Source organism: Carcharhinus amblyrhynchos, chromosome 34, assembly GCF_965287045.1.
Source record: "Carcharhinus amblyrhynchos chromosome 34, sCarAmb.v2.hapA, whole genome shotgun sequence".
NCBI lineage: Eukaryota > Metazoa > Chordata > Chondrichthyes > Carcharhiniformes > Carcharhinidae > Carcharhinus > Carcharhinus amblyrhynchos.
In genome coordinates, this window is record NC_137357.1 from 3,095,921 (window position 1) to 3,117,895 (window position 21,975).

General features: G+C 47.6%; 1 protein-coding gene across 1 annotated transcript in view; it reads left to right on the forward strand.

Annotated features, from left to right (window-relative positions):
- Positions 1–9,089: 9,089 nt before the first annotated feature.
- Positions 9,090–21,975, forward strand: part of usp39 (ubiquitin specific peptidase 39) — a 28,678-nt gene continuing 15,792 nt past the window's right edge. Inside the window, exons 1-5 of the mRNA XM_080216936.1 lie at positions 9,090–9,184; positions 13,367–13,451; positions 14,807–14,901; positions 15,939–16,075; positions 17,013–17,165. Of these exons, the coding sequence (XP_080073062.1) occupies positions 9,124–9,184; positions 13,367–13,451; positions 14,807–14,901; positions 15,939–16,075; positions 17,013–17,165 (531 nt within the window). The 5' untranslated portion in view covers positions 9,090–9,123. The remainder of the gene's footprint in view (positions 9,185–13,366; positions 13,452–14,806; positions 14,902–15,938; positions 16,076–17,012; positions 17,166–21,975) is intronic.

Sequence of the window (21,975 nt, forward strand, 5' to 3'; positions counted from 1 at the left end):
GTCTCCCCCCCGCCCCCCCCCAGCCGATCTTCAATAGCCGGGATTGATTTGAAAATTGCGGCACTTTCTCGGTACTGGGAGTTGGTAACAAGGTTGGGGGACGGGGGACGGGGTGTAATTTGAAACAAGAAGTTCGACAGGGTGTGGAGGGGGTGCTGTGGTCCCAGACTCGGGCCAGTCAGCGTTGGGGCTGTTGTGGAGCCGAGATGGGACGAGGAGACACGTTTGGGCTTTGGAAGGCGTGAGGACGCTGACAGCTCTGGGTTCTCCCAGTGCCGGACTGCCACTTAGTTCCCCTCGGCCAGATGCTCCCTCCTGGGTGAGGCCTCCCCCCCCACCCACCCCTCTGCAACTCGCACGACTGACCTTTTGCCATGCTGCCGAAACCTCCCCGAGGGACAGTTCGGGCAGCTACCGATCCCGCCTTCTTGTCACCAGCTGAGAGTTAAATTGTACCCCCAACTCCACCCTCCCCCCCCCCACCCCACCTCCCCCTCACCCACTCTTTCTGTTCATTAGACCCAGGAACTCAGGGCTCGGAGCTTGGCACCCCACAGCAGGGTGCGGGGAGGGCTTCACCCAGTTGATTAGGGTGGCATGTAGGTCACCCTCTCTTTACAAAGCGATGGACCCTCCAACCATTACCCAGAGGCTGCCACCTTTAGCTCTTAGAGTAGGGGAGATGAGGAAGGTGGGGGGGTGGGGGGGGGGTGTGGTGGTCAGGTCAAGATTTAGAAGCTTTCTTTGGCATTCAGCGTGAGCTACGTTTACAAGTGAAAGGAGATTGGATTGGCAAACAATGTCAAATGACCAACTCCCTGCCTCTTTAGCACCAGCTAAAGACTGGCCATGCTAAATTGTCCCTTAGTGTCCAAAGATGTGCAGGCTAAGTGGATTGGCCATGCTAAATTGCCCCTTAGTGTCCAAAGATGTGCAGGTTAGGTGGATTGGCCATGCTAAATTGCCCCTTAGTGTCCAAAGATGTGCAGGTTAGGTGGATTGGCCATGCTAAATTGCCCCTTAGTGTCCAAAGATGTGCAGGTTAGGTGGATTGGCCATGCTAAATTGACCCTAGTGTTAGATTTGCAGGGTAAATATGTGGGGCTGCAGGAATAGGGCCTGGGTAGGATTGTGGTTGGTGCAGACCCAATGGGTCAAATGGCTTCCTTCTGCACTGTAGGGATTCTATGATTTACCCGGTTTTAGTCTGGGAGCCTCGATCTCTCAATGTGGGAGGGGAGGGGGAAGATATATGGATGTATATTTTTATACCAAAGGTGATAAGGTTGTCAATGAGTTGAATGGGACACGGACGAAGGCAGAGATGCTCGCTCCGGCTGCCCTGTGGTCCCAGTGAACTCAGCGCAACGTTAAGAGGTGGAGATCTGCTTCCGATGCAATAGCACCACAGACAAACTACCTGGCTGCCGCTACCCGAGGGCCCTCTATCATTGCTCCTGTTCGACTTGTGCTTAGGCAGGAGGTTGGGGGGGGGGGGGCTTCCCACTGTGTGTGTGTGTGTGTGGGTGGGTGGGTGGGGGTACTAAAGAGACATGGATTTCTTGGGGAGGGTTGGAGGAAATCAGGGATCTGTCAACATCGGGATGTCGGAACTCCCTTTGGAATTATATTTTGGGGCACTTGGTTGGTGAGACTAAGGAGGACAAGGGTCCCCTTCGTTCATCCCTCCTGTGTACCACCGTGCATGTTGAGTGACCCACTTAAGAGCCTTCGCAACTGCTTGTGGGGGGGAAAGGCCGGGCTTCTGAAATATGCTTCGATCCCAGTTGAATTGCGCCATCTGGGTTTGGAATTCTAAGGGATTCCGGCTTTCTGATCCCACTTTCCAAGCACTAGTTTCCATGTATTCTTACTTTGGAAGGAGGGGTGGGGTATCTGTGTGTTCCTGGCCCCCTCATTTCGAGCATCCCCTGGCAACCGCTGTTCGAAATCGGCCATGGTATTCCGACTGCCGTTGAACGGGAGGTGGCGGACGTGCCGGCGATCAATGAAGGAAAAGGTGCTGACTTCACCGTTGTCTCACCGGGAAGAAAATTCCTCAGGACTCAGCGAGAACGCAGCGAGGCAAATTCGATTGGTTTGGCAACAGGAAACTTGGCTTCATTTTGGCGGGGTATAACATTCCTGGCACCTTGGAGTGTGCTGGTTTGACCGGCCTGGAGCACGGCTCCGGCCTGCATTTGGCTGAGATGCGTTCTGCTCAGGAAGGGACGGGGTTTTTATTGGAGGGAAGGGTTTGGGGGGGGGTAGGGTAGGGGGTTTGGGGTTGGGTAGGGTTTGTGAGAAGAATGGCAGTAACCCCTCCCTGCCCTTGTACAGTTTTCCCAGACTGCAGGGCGAGGCCCAGACGAAGCCAACTGACAGTAGGCCTGAGGCCTACCCAGCCATTTGGAGAGAATTAACGTGGCTTCTTCACACCGCTGCCCGTCAGTCACTAACTTTGGTTTTGGGAAGTGATTGGTGGTTGGGGGGGGGTTCTGCCTTTCCAATTCCATGTTCAAAGCAATAGTTTTTTATATTTTTTTTGGAGAAGGAAGACGTGTAACATAACCGCGTGTTCCATTAGAAGCACACCTCTCATCGCCATTGCTGTGAAGACTTGTGGGCGAGGGAGGGCACTGAGATGGCACATTGTCCTTCAAACTAAGAATCAATATTTACCTGACACCAGGGCACAGCAGATTCTTCTTTTGAAGAATAGTAAGTGAATGTAGAAAGTGAGTTTTGCATATTGCTCAATTTGAGCTTCGGAAATCAATCCCTGTCACAGAATTCCATAGAAAGGTCTTCTCCTTCCGTGGCACACAGCTTCCCGAAAAACCGTCTGGAGAAACTCCCGACTGGAGACATAAACTTAGCATTATTGTCCCTTAGTGTCCAAAGATGTGCAGGTTAGGTGGATTGGCCATGCTAAATTGGCCCTTGGTGTCCAATGATGTGCGGGTTAGGTGGATTGGACAATAAAGGACAATTTAGCATGGCCAATCCACCTAACTCGCACACCTTTGAACACTAATGGGTAATTTAGCATGGCCAATCCACCTAACCTACACATCTTTGGACACTAATGGGTAATTTAGCGTGGCCAATCCACTGAAACACACACCTTTGGACAACAAGAGACCAAAGATGTGCAGGTTAGGTGGATTGGCCATGCCAAATTAATCCTTAGTGTCCAAAGATATATAGATTAAAGGGATTGGCCATGCTAAATTACCCCTTAGTATCCAAAGATATAGGTTAGGTGGATTGGCCATGCTAAATTACTTCTCAGTGTCTAAAGAAGCGTAGATTAGGGGGGATTGGCCATGTTAAATTGCCCCTTAGTATCTAAAGCTGTGCAGGTTGGGTGGATTGGCCATGCTAAATTGCCTCTTGATGTCCAAAGATGAATAGGTTAGGGGGAATTGGCAATGCTAAATTGCCCTTTAGTCTCCCAAGATGTGTGGGTTAGGGGCTTTAGCAGGGTAAATGTGCGGAATTAGGGGGATGGAGGTGGAAAGTTGCTCTGAGAGACGGTACAGACATTACAGGCTGAATGGCCCCATTCTGCTCCGTAGGGATTCTATTCTGAAGCTGGTGAGTTTTAAAGCAGTGTGCTTTTTTAAACTGGATGCAATGATAGTCCCCAAATTAATCGGGCAGTCTTTGCAACCATTGCCAAGAAACATTTCTATCTCATTTTAGCAAGGGGGGGGGTGCATGGTAACATGTCAGGAGTTGCATTGCCTCCAGCGTTGGGAGACTCTCCTGATGTGTCTGGAACTGTAAAGGTGGGCTTGTGATAAAACAGTCACTGCTTTCCTCCGGACTTTTCTGTTACGGCCGACAGTCTGGGCAGTTTACTGCTTTTCAGTGTCCACTGGTGCAAGTCAACATCCCTTCCCCCCACCCCCCCCCCTTCCTTCTCTCTTTTCAAACCTTGGCGAAATTTATGGGTGACGCTGTGCAGAAGGAAACTTGGATGTGAGAAGATTGCACCTGACCTGCACAGACCAATAAAACTCGCCAACGACCAAGAGGCCGTGGTATTGCGCGTCTGGTTCTCTGTCGAGAGTTATCGCGCTAACTCCTGAGTAGATGATTGTGAGCTGGGTGGAGATTGTGCAATAGACTTCAGCCCTGCATTGCTAGTCTTCGATTGTGAGATAGTGGCTGCGTTATTTATTAATATTTATTTTGATGGTTTAGTGTCATAGGCCCGCCTGTTATTTTTCTATCGTGTCTGGGCTGTTTATAAAGCTGCTATCACTGTTCCAGTTGCCTGTTTACTCCTTGCTTTATAAACTCAGTGGATTAAATTATAGATTTCCCATCAAACACAAAAGCCTGTCATGATTATTTTATCTCTGGTTTGAGGTATTTTTTTGAAAAGTTGGAGACACTACTTGGGAAACTATCCAGCAGGATTCAGGGCGATTAACACTGCAGCCAGGGATCCGGATTCGATTCCCGGCTTGGGCTGCCTTTCCTGCAGAGGCCAGGTTTCTAGCTTTTTAGCCCTTCTAGTCAGATACAGACAGACACCTGTCTCTGACTCCCACACAGCAGCCTCCAGAGAAAGATACATCCTCCAGCAACAGAAATTCAGAGACGTAAGCCTTTGGATGGCACAGTGTAAACCTTCGCTGCGCTCCCTCGAGAGCAAGAACATCCTTCCTCAGAAAAGGAGGCCAAAATTGCACACAATATTCTACGTGTAGCCTCACCATGGCCTTGTATAATTGCAACAACACATCCTTGCTCCTGTACTCGAAACCTCTCGCAATGAAGGCCAACATGCCATTTGTCTTTACCACCTGCTGCACCTGCAATGTTTACCTTCAGTAACTGGTGCACAAGGACACCCAGATTCCACTGCACACTCTCCTCCCCCAGTTTACAGCCATTCAGGTAACAATCCCCCTTCTTGTTTCTGCTTCTGAAGTGAATAACCTCACATTTATCCAATGTTCCGGTTTCCTCCCACAGTCCAAAAGGTATGCTGGTTAGCTGCTAAATTCTCCCTCAGTGTACCCGAACAGGCGCCGCAGTGTGGTGACATAAGAACGTAAGAACTAGGAGCTGGAGTAGGCCATCTGGTCCCTCAAGCCTGCACTGCCATTCAATAAGATCATGGCTGATCTTTTCATGGACTCATCTCCATGTACCCGTCTGCTCACCATAACCCTTAATTCCTTTATAACCATAGAACGTTACACCACAGAAACAGGCTTTTTGACCCTTCTTGGCTGTGCCGACCCATTTTTCTGCCTCGTCCCACTGACCTGCACCTGGACCATATCTCTCCATGTACCTGTCCAAGTTTTTCTTAAATGTTAAAAGTGACCCCGCATTTACCACTTCATCTGGCAGCTCATTCCACACTCCTACCACTCTCTGTGTGAAGAAGCCCCCCCTAATATTCCCTTTAAACTTTTCCCCCTTCACCCTTAACCTACGTCTAGTTTTTTTCTCCCCTAGCCGCAGTGGAAAAAGCTTGCTTGCATTCACTGTATCTATACCCATCAGAATTTTATACACCTCTATCAAATCTCCCCTCGTTCTTCTATGCTACAGGGAATAAAGTCCTAACCTATTCAATCTCTCCCTGTAACTCAGTTTCTCAAGTCCCGGTAACATCCTTATACTGTTCAAAAATCTATCCTTGCCTTAAAAATATTCAGTGAGGTAGCCTCAACTGCTTCACTGGGCAGGGAATTCCACAGATTCACAACCCTTTCTTTGTGTGAAGAAGTTCCTCCTCAACTCAGTCCTAAATCTGCTTCCCCTTATTTTGAGGCCATGCCCCTAGTTCCAGTTTTACCTGCCAGTGTAATCTACCTCCCTGCTTCAATCTATTCCCTTCATAATCTTATACATTCCTATAAGATCTCTCCTCATTCTTCTGAATTCCAATGAGTATAGCCTCAGTCTCTCCTCATAAGCCAACCCTCTCAACTCCAGAATCAACCTAATGAATCTCCTCTGCACACACTCCAGTGCCAGCGGCGAGGGGATTTTCACAGTAACTTCATTTCAGTGTTAATGTAAGCCTACTTGTGACACCAATAAATAAACTTTAAACTATTGCCTCTTTGCAAAGTGCCTGGAGGGTGTTATGTGATTGACTTGTGGTCAAAGATGCTTTCCTGCACGGTTTGTCTGATCGAAAAGCTCAGTGTTGTCAAATCCATCCTTTGCAACACAAGGGACAGACAGAACTCAGCAAATCATGAGACTTGGGGTGAAGATTGATCTAGCCTTGCTGTAACGTTATCCAGTGACTACACCTTTACCGCCTTCTGAGTTCCCCATATCTCTGTCCTGTAAGGGCAACCCCCAATTTGAAAACAGTGTCCCTTAGTGGACTCACCCACAAGAGGAAACATCCTTTCCACATCCAACTTGCCAATGCCATTCACGATCCCATCAGTCATACTTGGTTTCATTGGTCAGAAGATTGAATACTGGAGTTGGGACGTCTGGTTGAATTTGTATACGACTTTTTTTTCTTCATTCGTGGGACATGGGCATTGCTGGCTGGTCAGCATTTATTGCCCATCCCTAGTTGAGAAGGTGGTGGTGAGCCGCCATCTTGAATCGCTGCTGTCCATGTTCTGTGGGTTGACCCACTATGACATTAGGGAGAGAATTCAGGATTTTGACACAGCGACTACGAAGGAACGGCCGATATATTTCCAAGTCAGGATTGTGAGTGGCTTGGTGGGGAACTTGCATGTATCTGCTGCCCTTGTCCTTCTAGATGGAAGTGGTCGTGGGTTTGGAAGGCGCTATCTCAGGATAAGAACATAAGAAATAGGAGCAGGAGTAGGTCATCTAGCCCTTCGAGCCTGCCCCGCCATTCAATAAGATCATGGCTGATCTGAAATGGATCAGTTCCACTTTCCTGCTTTCTCCCCATAACCCTTAATTCTCTTGTCTATCGGAAACCTATCTACCCGTGACTTAAATATATTCAGTGAGGTAGCCTCCACCACTTCAACAGGCAGAGAATTCCAGAGATTCACCACCCTTTTAGTGAAGAAGTTCCTCCTCAACTCTGATCTAAACTGTCTCCCCCCTTATCTTGAGGCTGTGCCCTCTAGTCCCGCATCCTTTCTAAGTGGGAAGAGTCTCTCTACCTCTACCCTATCCCCTTCATTATCTTATACGTCTCTATAAGATCCCCCCTCAGCCTTCTAAACTCCAACGAGTACCGACCCAGTCTACTCAGTCTCTCTTCATAGGCTAACCCCCTCATCTCCGGTATCAGCCTAGTGAACCTTCTCTGCACTCCCTCCAAGGCCAATATATCCTTCCACAAGTGCAGCTATCAAAACTGCACACAGTATTCCAGCTGCAGCCTCACCAGTACCCTGTACAGTTACAGCAAGACCTCCCTGCTTTTATATTCTATCCCCCTCGCTATAAAGGCCAGCATTCCATTCACCTTCTTGATCACCTGCTGCACCTGCAGATTGGGTTTTTGCGACTCGTGCACAAGGACCCCCTGGTCCCTCTGCACCGTAGCATGCTGCAGCTTTTCGTCTTTTAACTAATAATCCCTCCTACTATTATTTCTACCCAAGTGGATAACCTCACACTTGCTCCATCTGCCAGGTCCTCACCCACTCGCTCAGCCTATCCAGATCCCTCTGTAGACTTTCCACACCCTCCACGCAATTTGCTTCATGTCATCAGCAAATTTCGTCACCCTACACTCAGCCCCCTCCTCCAGATCATCTATGTAAATGGTAAACAGTTGAGGCCTCAGCACCGATCCCTGTGGCACGCCACTAGTCACCAACTGCCAACCACAATACCACCCATTGATACCAACTCTCTGCTTCCTATTAGACAGCCAATCCTCTATCCACGCTAACACCTCACCCCCAATTCCATGCACCCTAACCTTTTGCAGCAACCTTTTGGTGAATTGGATCATTGATGAATTGCTGCAGTGCATCTTGTAGACAGTACATACATAGGATATCGTGCACGGTTCTGGTCACCTTATTATAGAAAGGATATTATTAAACCAGAAAAAGAGTATAGAAAAGATTTGCTAGGATGCTAACGGGACTTGATGGTTTGAGTTATAAGGAGGGGCTGAATAGACTGGGACTTTTTCCTCTGGAGCATAGAAGGCTGAGGGGCGATCTTATAGAGGTCTATAAAATAATGAGGGGCACAGATCAGTTAGATAGTCAATATCTTTTCCCCCAAAGGTAAAGGAGTCTAAAACTAGAGGGCATAGGTTTAAGGTGAGAGGGTAGAGATACAAAAGTGCCTAAAGGGGCAATGTTTCCCACAGAGGGTGGTGTCTGGAATGAGGTGCCAGATGCAGTAGGAGAGGCAGGTACAATTTTGTCTTTTAAAAGGCATTTAGAAAGTTACAGAGTCAGAAACAGAGGCAACAACACCAGCGGTGGGAGGGGAGGCTGACACACCTGACAAAGGAACAGCATTTCCGAAAGCTCGTGGGTTTACTATCAAATAAACTGGTTGGACTTTAACCTGGTGTTGTGAGACACTGTTGCACTGTGTTTACCCCAGTCCAACCCCAGCATCTCTACATCAGGTGAGACTGACAGAGCAAGAGGGAGAGAGACAGCGACACCAGCGGTGGGAGGAGCGAGTAACAGAGCGAGAGGGGCACAGATAGCGACACCTGCGGTGGGAGGAGCGAATAACAGACAGCAACACCTGCGGTGGGAAGAGAGAGTGACAGAGGAAAGGGACAGGGAGCGAGACAACGACCCCAACGCAGGACAGGAGGGAGTCACAGAGGGAGAAAGAGCGCGAAACCAGTGCCGAGAAGAGGAAGTGACAGAGCAATCTGCAGCGAGGGTTGACTGGGTTAAGTGCAGTGGAGGCAGAACTCCCCGCACCTACGCACAGTCGGCCAGTTAGTGGGCACAGCCAGCCGGCAGGCCTCGCGCCTGCGCATAGCAGGTCGGTTGGTTCCGCGCCTGCGCACAGCCGACTAGTCAGCGGGTACCGCGCATACGCTTGCGCCTGCGCACAGCCGGCTAGTCAGCGGGTCCCGCGCTTGCGCTTGCGCATAGCTGGACGGTTGGCCCTGCGCCTGCGCACAGCCAGCCAGCGGTCTGGTTAGTGATGGCGGCGGTAAAGCGGCAGCTGGAGGCAGAAAGCGGGGATGAGGCCGAGCTGGAGCCAGGTACTGGTATCGGGACCCCCTAACGGGGACGGGGGGGAGGCACTTAGTAGGCGCTAGCGGGAACTGTGGGCGTCGGGCAGGCTCTCTCCTCCATCCAGCGGCCCCGGGGACCCGGAGATTTTTCCAGAAAGTTCCCGGGCCGAGCGGCGCGCAGGCGCAGTGCAGAGATGGTCACTATCATAGAAAGAGGCCATTTGGCCCATCGTGTCCGTGCTGGCCCTCCAAGATGTGGAGATGCCGGCGTTGCTCTGGGGTAAACACAGTAAGAAATCTCACAACACCAGTTTAATAGTCCAACCAGTTTATTTGATAGTAAACCCACAAGCTTTTGGAACACTGTTCCTTCATCAGGCGAGTGGAGAGTTCTGATCAGAAACAAGGCATTTAAAGGCACAGACTCAGTTTACAGAATACTGATTAGAATGTGAGTCTTTACAGGTAATCAAGTCTTGAAGGTGTAGACAATATGAGCGGAGATAGCATTAGGCACAGGTGAAAGAGATGTGTATTGTCTCCAGACAGGACAGTTAGTGAGATTTTGCAAGCGCAGGCAAGTCATTATGGGGGTTACAGATAGTGTGACATGAACCCAAGACCCTAGTTGAGGCCGTCCTCGTGTGTGGAACTTGGCTATCAGTCTCTGCTCAGCGACTCTGCGCTGTCGTGTGTCGTGAAGGCCGCCTTGGAGAATGCTTACCAGAAGATCAGAGACCGAATGCCCATGACCGCTGAAGTGCTCGTCAACAGGAAGCGAACATTCTTGATGTTCCCTTGCCTTCGTTGATGAAGACGAACATCTTGCCAGGGCCATCCCCACACCCCCACTTCTTGCCTTCAACAACCGCACAACCTCAAACAGACCATTGTCCGCAGCAAACTACCCAGCCTTCGGAGAACAGTGACCACATCACCACACAACTCTGCCATAGCAATCTCTGCAAGACATGCTGGATCATCAAAACGGAAGCTATCATCTCACGTGAGAACACCATCCACCAGGTATACGGTACATACTCTTGCAACTCGGCCAATGTTGTCTACCTGATATGCTACAAGAAAGGATGTCCCGAAGCATGGTATATTGGGGAGACCATGCAGACGCTACGACAACGGATGAATGAACACCGCTCGACAATCACCAGGCAAGGCTGTTCCCTTCCTGTTGATGAGCACTTCAGTGGTCACGGGCATTCGGCCTCTGATCTTTGGGTAAACGTTCTCCAAGGCAGCCTTCATGACACCACGCTTCTAGGCAGAACGTTCCAGATCCCAACCACTTGCTGTGTGAAAGACTTTTTTCACGTCACATTTGTTTCTTTTGTAAATCACTTGAAATCTGTGCCCTCTCGTTCTCGATTCTGTTACGAGGGGGAACAGTTTCTTCCTCTCTACTCTGTCCAGCTCCCTCATGATTTTGAACACCTCTATTGAATCTCCTCCCAGCTGCCTTCTCTCCAAGGAGATCAGTCCCAATCTTCCAGTCTATCTCACGACTGAAATTTCTCATCCCTGTGTCTCCTATCCATTGACTCTGTCTATACTCCTCACTGCCTCGGGAAAAGCAGCCAGCATAACCAAGGACCCCACACACCCTGGACATTCTCTCTTCCACCTTCTTCAATTGGGGAAAAAAAAGACTGAGGTCACGTACCAACCGACTGAAGAACAGCTCCTTCCCTGCTGCCATCAGACATTTGAATGCATCTACTTCGCATTAAGTTGATCATTCTCTACATCCTAGCTATGGCTGTAACACCAAATTCTGCACTCTCCTCTTTCCTTCTCTATGAACAGTATGCTTTGTATAGCACTCAGGAAACAATACTTTTCACTGTGGCCCAGTACATGTGACAATAATAAAGCAAACAATACTTTTCACTGTACCCCATTACATGTGACAATAATAAAGCAAACAATACTTTTCACTGTATCCCAATACGTGACAATAATAAATCAAACAATACTTTTCCCTGTATCCCAGTACATGTGACAATAAATCAAACAATACTGCCAATTGCATCCCAATATGTGTGATAATAAATCAAACAATACTTTTCACTGTATCCGGATACATGTGACAATAATAAATCAAACAATACTTTTCACTGTATCCCAGTACATGTGACAATAAATCAAACAATACTTTTCACTATCCCAATACATGTGACAATAATAAAGCAAATCTTCAGCATTCTCTCCAATGTGTTCACCTCCTTCCTGTAGTGTGGCGCCTTGAATTGTAGTGTTCCAGCTGAGGTCTAACTAGTGTTTGTCTGAGTTCCGCATAACCTCCTTGCTCTTGCTCTCTGTGCCCCTATTAATAAAGTCCAGAATATTAGATGCTTTATTAACTGCTCTCTTCACATGATCTAAGTACAATTCCCCCCAGATCCCTCTGTTGCTGCACCTCCTTAAGAATTTTAACCTTTGTTTTATATTATCTCTCCATTTCCTTCCTACCAAAATGCATCACCTCACTCTTCTCCACATTGAGTTACACCTGCCACCTGTCTGCCTGCTCCATCAGCATGTTTGTGTCCTTGTGAAGTTCTGCACTGTCCTCTTCACTGTTTACAATATTTCCAAGTTTTGCGTTATTTGCAAACTTTGAAATTATCCCCTGTTCACCAAGATCTGGATCATTACTATATATCAGGAAAAGCACAGGCCCCAACACCGACCCCTGGGGAACACCACTCCAAACGTTCCTCCAGCCTGAAAAATATCCATCGTCCAATACTCTCTGTTTCCTATTATTCAGCCAATTTTATATCCACATTGCTACTGTCCCTTTTATTACATGAACTACAACCTTTCTCACACGTCTGTTGTGAGGCATTGTATCGAATGCTTTCTGAAAGTCCCTATACACCACATCCACAGCATTACCCTCATTGACCCTTTGTGGCACCTTCTCAGAAGTCTCCAGCAAGTTCGTTAAACACAATTTCTCCTTTACAAATCCATGCTGCTCGACTGAATCAACCCACATTTTTCCATTTGACGACTAATTCTATCCCGAATAAATATTTCCAGAAAGTTGCCCACCACTGACTGGTTTGTGATTGAATCATAGAATTCCTATAATGCAGAAAGAGGCCATTTGGACCATTGAGTCTGCACCAACAACAATTCCACCCAGTCCCTATCCCCATAATCCAACAAATTTACCCTGCTAATCCCCCGACACTAAGAATCAATTTAGCATGGCCAATCCACCTAAACCACACGTCTTTGGACACTAAGGGGTAATTTAGCATGGCCAGTCTACCTCATCTGCACCTCTTTGGACTGTGGGAGGAAGCCGGAGTCCCCGGAGGAAACCCACACAGACATGGGGGGAACATGGAAACTCCACACAGACAGTGACCGAAGCTGGGAATCAAACCCGGGTCCCTGACGCTGAGAGGCTGCAGTGCTGGGGCCTACCCTTACAGCCTGTTTTGAGCAAAGGTATATATAATGTTTGTGTTCATCCAGATACTGCCAGGAAGTAAAGTTTGAGTTGATAGGGACCATGGATTGGAGGATTTGTCACCCTGTAAGCAGAGTGTTCCAATGACACTCAACCTCCATTCAACCCTCAGTCCAGGAAACGAGTCAGTGGCGGTGCAATACTGAGCACACAGAGTCTCATGGCACTAATTGTTCAACAAAATGGTTAGCTCTGCTGCCTCACAGTGCCAGGCACTCGGGTTCGATTCCCGGCTTTGGGTCACTGTTTGTGTGGAGACTGCACGTTCTCCCTGTGTTTGCGTGGGCTTCCTCCGGGTGCTCCGCTTTCCTCCCACAGTCCAAAGATGTGCGGGTTAGGTGGATTGGCCATGCTAAACTACCCCTTCATGTCATAAGATGTGATAGGTTAGAGGGATTCTAACTAAGGTAAGGATAACTAAGCGGGGATAGGACCTGGTTGGGATTGTGGTCAGTGCAGACTCGATAGCCTCCATCTGCACTGCAGGGATTCTAAGTGTGATCTCAGTCACTTGGCCAAGATCAATCCCTTAAACATTGTCACCGCAGATCAGCTAATCTCACAACTGCTGGTGGGAGCTCACACACTGGCTGTGATGTTACCACGGAGACATCACTAGGGGGTGGGGGGGAACAATTGATTTGATGCATTTGATATGTTTCTCTCCAGATGTCCCAATGTCCTTTCTTTCTCTCTCTCTAACCTAGCAGCTGCAAAAATAGCAAGGACCCATTGGCAGGAAGAGGAGGACGACCGAAGCAGACACTGCCCCTACCTAGACACTATCAATCGGTAAGTGGGAGCTCAGACTGCCTTGTGATAATATTTATGAAAACGCAAGCAGCTTGTAGAGTCAAAGGAATCCCTACAGTGCAGAAAGAGGCCATTCAGCCCCACCCATCTCTACCAGCACCCCCAGAAGAGAGTCCCACCCAGGCTTCCCCCCCCCCCCCCACTTTGCCCTGTCCCCATAACCCAAGCATTTTCCATGGCTAATCCACTTAACCTACGTATCTTTGGACACTAAGGGGCAATTTAGCATGGTCAATCCACCTAACCTACATATCTTTGGACACTAAGGGACCGTTTAGCATGGCCAATCCACCTAACTGTAACCCTGAAGTTATGTGTGGGATGCAACTTCCAGACATTCCCAGCTTAGGCTTGCCTGGCAATTACCAAGTTACTTCAGTTTTGCTGTTGGACAATTTACCCTGTATTGGGAGCCATTTGAAAAGCAAATTAAATCACAGTAACTATGTTGCAGCAATAGTTACCCAATTACAAATTAAACCATCTCCAGCTTCTCTATGAATATGGCACTGACCTCTTCTGATTCCCCCAGTGGACTGCCACAAGGTCCCCAACCCCCTCACTGGATTCCCACGTGCCTGCCCCACCCCCCAATTGGGACTCCCTTCTAGCCCAAACCCCTTCTCCCAGGTCTGACCCAGAACCCAACCTGTCCCCTCCCAGGCTCAATCCAACTTCCCAGGCATAATTTGACCTCCTCTCCCCTCCAATCCCTGACCTGTTCACCCCAAAATCCTATCCACAGTGACACAGTGGTTAGCATTGCTGCCTGACAGCATCAGGGATCTGTGTTCAATTCCCAGCTCTGGTCACTGTCTGTGCGGAGTCTGCACATTCACCCCCGGATTTGCGTGGGTTTCCTCCCGTGGTCCGAAAGGTAAATTCTGCCTCAGTGTACCCAAACACGTACTGGAGTGTGGCGACTAGGAGACTTTCACAGTAACTTCATTGCGGTGTTAATGTAAGCTGACTTGTGACACTAATAAATAAACATTACTTCCCTCACCCGGTCTGCATTGGAAGATCGGACAAGATGGGAGTGGTTGGATTTCTGGGTAAGTAACTATGAGTGGAGATAAATTCCACACAATTCCCACTGCAGCGGGAGTTAGGGGCCCGTTAGATTTTATACGGACAATGCTGGAAGGAGGTAGCTTTTCGTGATTCTTTGTTAAAGTGAACATGTACTGTGACACAGATTGCTGCAGTAACTGGAGGAGGTTTATCCTTTATCAGTGTGTGGGCTCACTGGGACAGGGATCTGTGCTGACAGCTGTGTGAATGAGTCTGTGCTGCTCAGAGCTGACAGGCACTTCTTGTATTTCTGTCAACAGGAGCGTGCTGGATTTTGACTTTGAGAAGCTCTGCTCAGTCTCCCTCTCTCACATCAACGTTTACGCTTGCCTGGTGTGTGGCAAATACTTTCAAGGTAAGGTTGCTCTGAGCCTCTAATGGTTTCACAGGTGGATGTTTCATGACTCAAAGCCGACCTCGCTTTCTTCCCGTCACGACCTCAAAGACTTGCTGTCGAGGATGACTGGCTTCCCATCTGGTTTGGTGGACTCTGATAAGTCCAGTGCATGATTTGCAGACTCTACCTTGTGTGGGGTTGGGGAATGGGGGAGGGGGTGGTGAGGGAGATAGATGGATCATTTGGAGGTTTCCACATTTCCTCCGAGACTCCCTCTCTGCATGTTCCCGACAAAATCTCTCAATGTGTCCTGGGAGTCTAACTTCCAGCTCTGAATAAAGCAGTTGCTTTGAGAGTCTGGTGTCAGGTATTACAGTGGTTAGCGCTGCTGCCTCACAGCACCACAGACCCAGGTTCGATTCCAGCCTCAGGTCACTGTCTTGTGTGGAGTCTGCACTTTCTCCCTTATCTGCATGGATTTTCCCTGTGTGTAGATTAGGTGGATTGGCCATGCTAAATCGCACCTTAGTGTCCCAAGATGTGCAGGTTAGTTGGATTGGCCATGCTAAATTGCACCTTAATGTCCCAAGATGTGCAGGTTAGTTGGATTGGCCATGCTAAATTGCACCTTAGTGTCCCAAGATGTGCAGGTTAGTTGGATTGGCCATGCTAAATTGCTCCTTAGTGTCCAAAGATACATATGTTCGGGGATTAACAGGTAAATATGTGGGGTTACAGGCTAACCCTGGGTAAGAGTTAGTGTAGACGCAGTGGGCTGAATGGACACCTCCTGTACCATCGGGATTTCTGTGTTGGCTGGGAAAGGAGGCTGCTGTTGGATCAAGCATATTTGGAGGATCTTGTGAGGGCGGCGCTGGTGGTTGGAGTGTCTGATGCTTTTGTCCCAGTCTCCAAAGCAGTCAGGGTTGTTGTTGAGACTTGATTTCTGGTGGTTGTACGGGTGAGGCCGGTACCTGTCACAGCACACCCTTCACAAGAGCCTGTCACCTCAACATGGACGCAGCTCTGACTGTGATTGGTTTTGCCTCACTCAGGGCGGGGCCTGAAGTCGTACGCCAACATTCACAGTGTTCAGGTCGGGCACCACGTCTTTCTGAATCTGCACACGCTCAAGTTTTACTGCCTACCAGACAACTACGAGATCATCGACTCCTCTCTCGAGGACATCACGGTAAGCACGTGGCTCCAATGTTCTGGGCAGTTCAGTGCCTTCCCAGTTATTTGCTGTTTTTATTTAGAGGGATCATGAATGTTATCCCTGTGTATTGCCGTCCTTCTCAATGTTGTTGAAGCATGTTGGGTGATCACTTTGCTGAGCACCTTCGGTCTGTGCGCAGTCAGGACCCTGACCTTCCCTTTGCTTGCTATTTAACACATGAGCCTGCTCCCGTGCCCACATGTCTGTTCTTAGCCTGCTGTTCCAGTGAAGTTCAACGCAAACTGAAGGGACAACATCTCATCTTCCAGCTAGGCACTTTACAGCCTCTGATCTCGACATCGAATTCAACAACTTCAGATGATTAACTCTACCCCACCTCCATCCCTTTTCATTATTTTTTTTAAACTTTTCATGTCTTTATTGTCTTTCTTTATTTCTCTTCCCCCACTCTTTCCCCCTGTTTTATCTCCCTTTCTTACCTTTTCTCCCCCTTTGCTTCTCCTTTCCCCCTTTATCTCAATTTTACCTTTCTCCCATCCATCGCTCTCCCCCCCCACTACATCTTCATCTGTCACAGTTTACCCTCTGATTTCAGCTTCCCTGCCGTTTGACCATCCACACCTTTTATTCTCTTTATGATCTGCCTTTAGCAGCTTTTCCCCTTGTCTTTGTGGGAAGTGGGAGATATTTATACTGCAGATTGAGGGAATGAAAGATGAGTCATCTTTCATTTCTTCACCCTGCAGAATGAATATCTCCCACTTTCTACGCCTCTTAGCTTTGACAAAGGATCATCCGGACTCGAAACGTCAACTGTTTTCTCTCCTTACAGATGCTGCCAGACCTGCTGAGATTTTCCAGCATTTTCTCTTTTGGTTCCTGTGTTTCTCATTGAGTTTGATGTGTTGTAGGAGTAATGAGATGTTCCACACTGTCCTTTATGTTCCAGTATGTCCTGAAGCCAACCTTCACAAAGCTACACATTGCCAACCTGGACAAACAGTCCAAGCTTTCACGGGCATACGATGGGACCACCTACCTGCCGGGAATTGTAGGGCTCAACAACATCAAGGCCAATGACTATGCTAACGTTGTGCTACAGGTAAGCAACTCTAAACACAGCAATCCAGACTAGATACAGAATTTATTAATTTGATTTATTATTGTCACATGTATTGGGACACAGTGAAAAGTGTTATTTGATTTATTATTGTCACGTGTATTGGGATACAGTGAAAAGTATTGTTTGATTTATTATTGTCAAATGTATTGGGATACAGTGAAAAGTATTGTTTGACTTATTCTTGTCATATGTATTGGGATACAGTGAAAAGTATTGTTTGATTTGTTATTGTCATATGTATTGGGATACAGTGAAAAGTGTTGTTTGATTTGTTATTGTCATATGTATTGGGATACAGTGAAAAGTATTCTTGTGCGCTGTACAGACAAAGCATACTGTACTCAGAAGGAAAGAAGAGGGTGCAGAATATAGTGTTACAGTCGTAGTAGGGTGTAGACAAAGATCAGCTATAAGGTAGCTTGATTCAAAAGTATGATGGCAGCAGGGAAGAAGCTGTTCTTGAATCGGTTGGTATGTGACCTCAGACTTTTGTATCTTTTTCCTGATGGAAGAAGGTGGAAGAGAGAATGTCTGGGGTGTGTAGGGTCCTTGATTATACTGGCTGCTTTTCCAAGGCAGCAGGAACTGTAGACAAAGTCAGTGGGTGGGAGGCTGGTTTGCGTGATGGACTGGGCTTTGTTTTAAAAAGTAAACCCACAATTTGGCCCCAGGTTTTGTTTTTGCCAGTTAATTTGGTGTCAATCTGTAACTTTCCTCTGGGTCCTCTAAGACCCTGACAGCTTTCCTAAAATGCAGCATATAGAATTGGGCTCAAGATATGACCCTTAGTAGTTTCTTGTGGTCTTGGTCAGAGCAGGAGTCATAGAGATTTACAGCATGGAAACAGGCCCTTCGGCCCAACTTGTCCATACCACCCTTTTTTTAAACCTGTAAGATAATCCCAATTGCTCACATTTGGCCCATATCCCTCTATACCCATCCTAACCATGTGACTGTCTAACTGCTTTTTAAAAGACAAAACTGTGCCTGCCTCTACTTCTACCTCTGGCAGCTTGTTCCAGATACTCACCACTCTCTGTGTGAATAAATTGCCCCTCTGGACACTTTTGTATCTCTCCCCTCTCACCTTAAACCTATGCCCTCTAGTTTTAGACTCCCCTACCTTTGGGAAAAGATGTTGACTATCTAGCTGATCTGTGCCCCTCATTATTTTATAGACCGCTATAAGATCACCCCTCAGCCTCCTACGCTCCAGGGTAAACAGTCCCAGTCTATCCAGCCTCTTTTTATAACTCAAACCCTCAAGTCCCGGTAGCATTCTAGTAAATCTTTTCTGCACTGTTTCTAGTTTAATAGTATATTTTCTATAATGGGCTGACCAGAACTGTACACAGTATTCCAAGTGTGGCCTTACCAATGTCTTGTACAAGTTCAACAAGACGTCCCAACTCCTGTATTCAACGTACTGACTGATGAAACCAAGCATCCTGAATGCCTTCTTCACCACTCTGTCCACCTGGACTCCACTTTCAAGGAGCTATGAACCTGTACCCTTAGATCTCTTTATTCTGTAACTCTCGCCAATGCCCTACTATTAACTGAGTAAATCCTGCCCTGGTTCAGTCATGTTGCACTTAGCGAAATTAACCTCCAACTGCCGTTCGTCAGCCCACTGGTTCAATTGATCAAGATCCCGTTGCAATCTGAGATAACTTCTTCACTGTCCACTATGCCTTCAATCTTGATGTCATCTGCAAACTTACTAACCATGCCCTCTATATTCTCATCCAGATCATTAATGTAAATGACAAATAACAGTGGACCCAGTATTGATCCCTGAGGCATATCGCTGGTCACAGGCCTCCATTTGGAAAAACAGCTGTCTACAACTACTCTCAATTTTGTATCCATTTAGCTACCTCACCCTGGATCCCCTGAGAGTTAACCTAATGCAACAACCTACCATGCGGTACCTTGTCAAAGGTCTTGCTAAAGTCCACATAGACAACGTCAACTGCACTGTCCTCACCTATCTTCTTGGTTACCGCTTCAAAAAACTTAATCAAATTCCTGAGACATGATTTTCCACTCTCAAAGCCATACTGACTGCCCCTAATCAGTCCTAAATGTGTCTCAAAATACCTTCCAAAAACTTGCCCACTACCGATGTGGCTTTCTGGCCTGTACTACCCAGGTTTTTCTCTGCAACCAGTTTCAAACAAAGACACAACATTTGCCACTCTCCAATCTTCAGGCACCTCACCCGTGACTATTGATGATTCAAATATCTCTGCTAGTGGACCCGCAATTTCCTCCCTAGCCTTCCACAATGTCCTGGGATACATTTCTTCAGGTCCCAGGGATTTATTTACCTTGATGGAGCCATAGCAAGCTGTGATACATCTGGAAAGGATGCTTTCTATGATGCGTCTGTAAAAATTTGTGAGAGTCGTAGTGGACATGCCAAATTTCCTTAGCTTCCTGAGAAAGTAGACGCATTGGTGGGCTTTCTTAACTAGTGTCAGTGTTGTGGGGGTTGGGGGGGAGGAGGGGGGTAGGAGAAGAGAGAGAGGGAGAGACCAGGACAGGTCATTGGTGATCTGGACACCTAGAAACTGGAAGCTCTTGACCATTTGCACTTTGTCTCGATTGACGTAGACTGGGGCAAGTTCCCCTCTACACTTCCTGAAGTCAATGGCAACCTCCTTCGTTTTACTGACATTGAGGGAGAGATTATTGTTGTCGCACCAGTCCACCAGATTGTGAATGGTACTGTGTGAAAGCATTGAGAACAGGTGGTTGAGGTTGCAGTAGGCAAACATGTGGCTAACAGTGACCACAAGTCTGTCTACTTTAGGATAAAAATGGAAAAGGATGAGTGCTGTCAAAGGGGAAGGTGAGCTATAGCCGGATTAGGAAGGAGCTGAAGGACACTGTTTGGGAGAGGTTGTTAGCGGGTAAGTCCACGGTTGGCAAGTGGGAGGCTTTCAAGGGCAAACTAAGAATGTTGCAGGAAAGACATGTGTCGGTAAAGAGGAAGGATGGGAAAGGTAGGATTAGAGAGCCGTGGATTACAGGGGATATTGAGGACTTGGTCAGGAAGAAGAGAGAGGCATATGTTAGGTCTAAGCAACTGGGAACGGAGAGAGCGCTGGAGGAATATAGAGAGAGCAGGAGGGAGCTCAAAAGGGGAGTTAGAAGGGCGAAAAGGGGTCATGAAATTGTTTTGGCTGATAGGATTAAGGAAAATCCAAAGGCGTTTTACTCTTATATTAGGAACAAGAGGGTGGTTAGAGGGAAAATAGGTCCCCTTAGGGACAAAGGAGGGGAATTGTGCTTAGAGTCTGAGGGAATGGCGGAGATCCTGAATGAATACTTTGTGTCAGTATTCACGAAGGAAGAGGGGCTTGGTGTCTTGTAATGTCTTGGAGGGAGCTGTAGACCAGTTGAAGAAAATATCCATCACGAGGGAGGAAGTGTTAGGTTTTTTAGGTAGCATAAAAACTGATAAAGCTCCAGGGCCTGATGGCATTTATCCCAGGCTGCTTAGGGAGGTGAGAGATGAAATTGCTGGGCCTCTGACGCAAATCTTTGTCTCTTCTTTGGACACAGGTGAGGTCCCAGAGGACTGGAGGATAGCTAATGTGGTACTGCTGTTTAAAAAGGGCAGTAGGGATAACCCGGGTAACTATAGGCCGGTGAGTTTGACGTCAGTGGTAGGCAAGTTGTTGGAGAGGATTCTTAGGGATAGGATGTATAAGCATTTGGAGCGTTGCGATCTGATTAGGGATACGCAGCATGGCTTTGTTCAGGGGAGGTCTTGCCTTACGAATCTGGTGAAATTTTTTGAGGAGGTGACAAAAACTGTTGACGATGGACGAGCCGTTGATGCCATCTATATGGATTTCAGTAAGGCGTTTGACAAAGTCCCTCACGGTAGGCTGGTAGAAAAGGTTAAGGCACATGGGATACAGGGACAGGTATCTAGATGGATTGGAAACTGGCTGGGCAACAGGAGACAGAGAGTAGTAATGAAAGGGTCCTTTTCTAGCTGGAGGTCTGTCACCAGTGGTGTGCCGCAGGGCTCAGTACTGGGACCTCTTCTCTTCATAATATATATAAATGACTTGGAAGAGGGTGTACGTGGTGTGATCAGCAAGTTTGCAGATGTCACCAAGATGGCAGGATTGGCGGATAGCGAGGAGGATTGTCAGGCTACACAGCAGAATATAGATAGTCTGTTATATTGGGCAGATAGATGGCAGATGGAATTTAATCCTGATTAATCCTGATTTTGGAAGGAATAATGCAGGGAGGAGTTACATGATAAAAGGTAGACCAATTAAGAGTATAGAAATGCAGAGGGACCTGGGAGTGCAAGTGCACAAGTCTCTGAAGGTGGCAACCCAGGTGGAGAAGGTTGCGAAGAAAGCTTACGGAATGCTAGCCCTGATAGGAAGGGGTATCGAGTATAAGAGCTGTCGTCTAATGCTTCAGTTGTACAGAACGTTGGTTACACCGCATTTGGAGTACTCCGTCCGGTTCTGGTCACCTTACTACCGGAAGGACGTGGAGACCTTGGAGAGAGTGCAGAGGAGGTTTACCAGGATGCTGCCTGGTATGGAAGGACTGGGTTATGAGGAAAGATGGGGTAAACTAGGGCTCTTTTCCTTAGAAAGACGGAGATCAAGGGGGGATCTGATAGAGGTGTATAAAATAATGAAGGGTATAGATAGAGTCAACAGTGCTTCTTCCTAGATTGGAGACAAATATCATGAGGGGTCACGAGCTAAGGGTGAGGGGGGAGAAGTATAATTTGGATACTAGA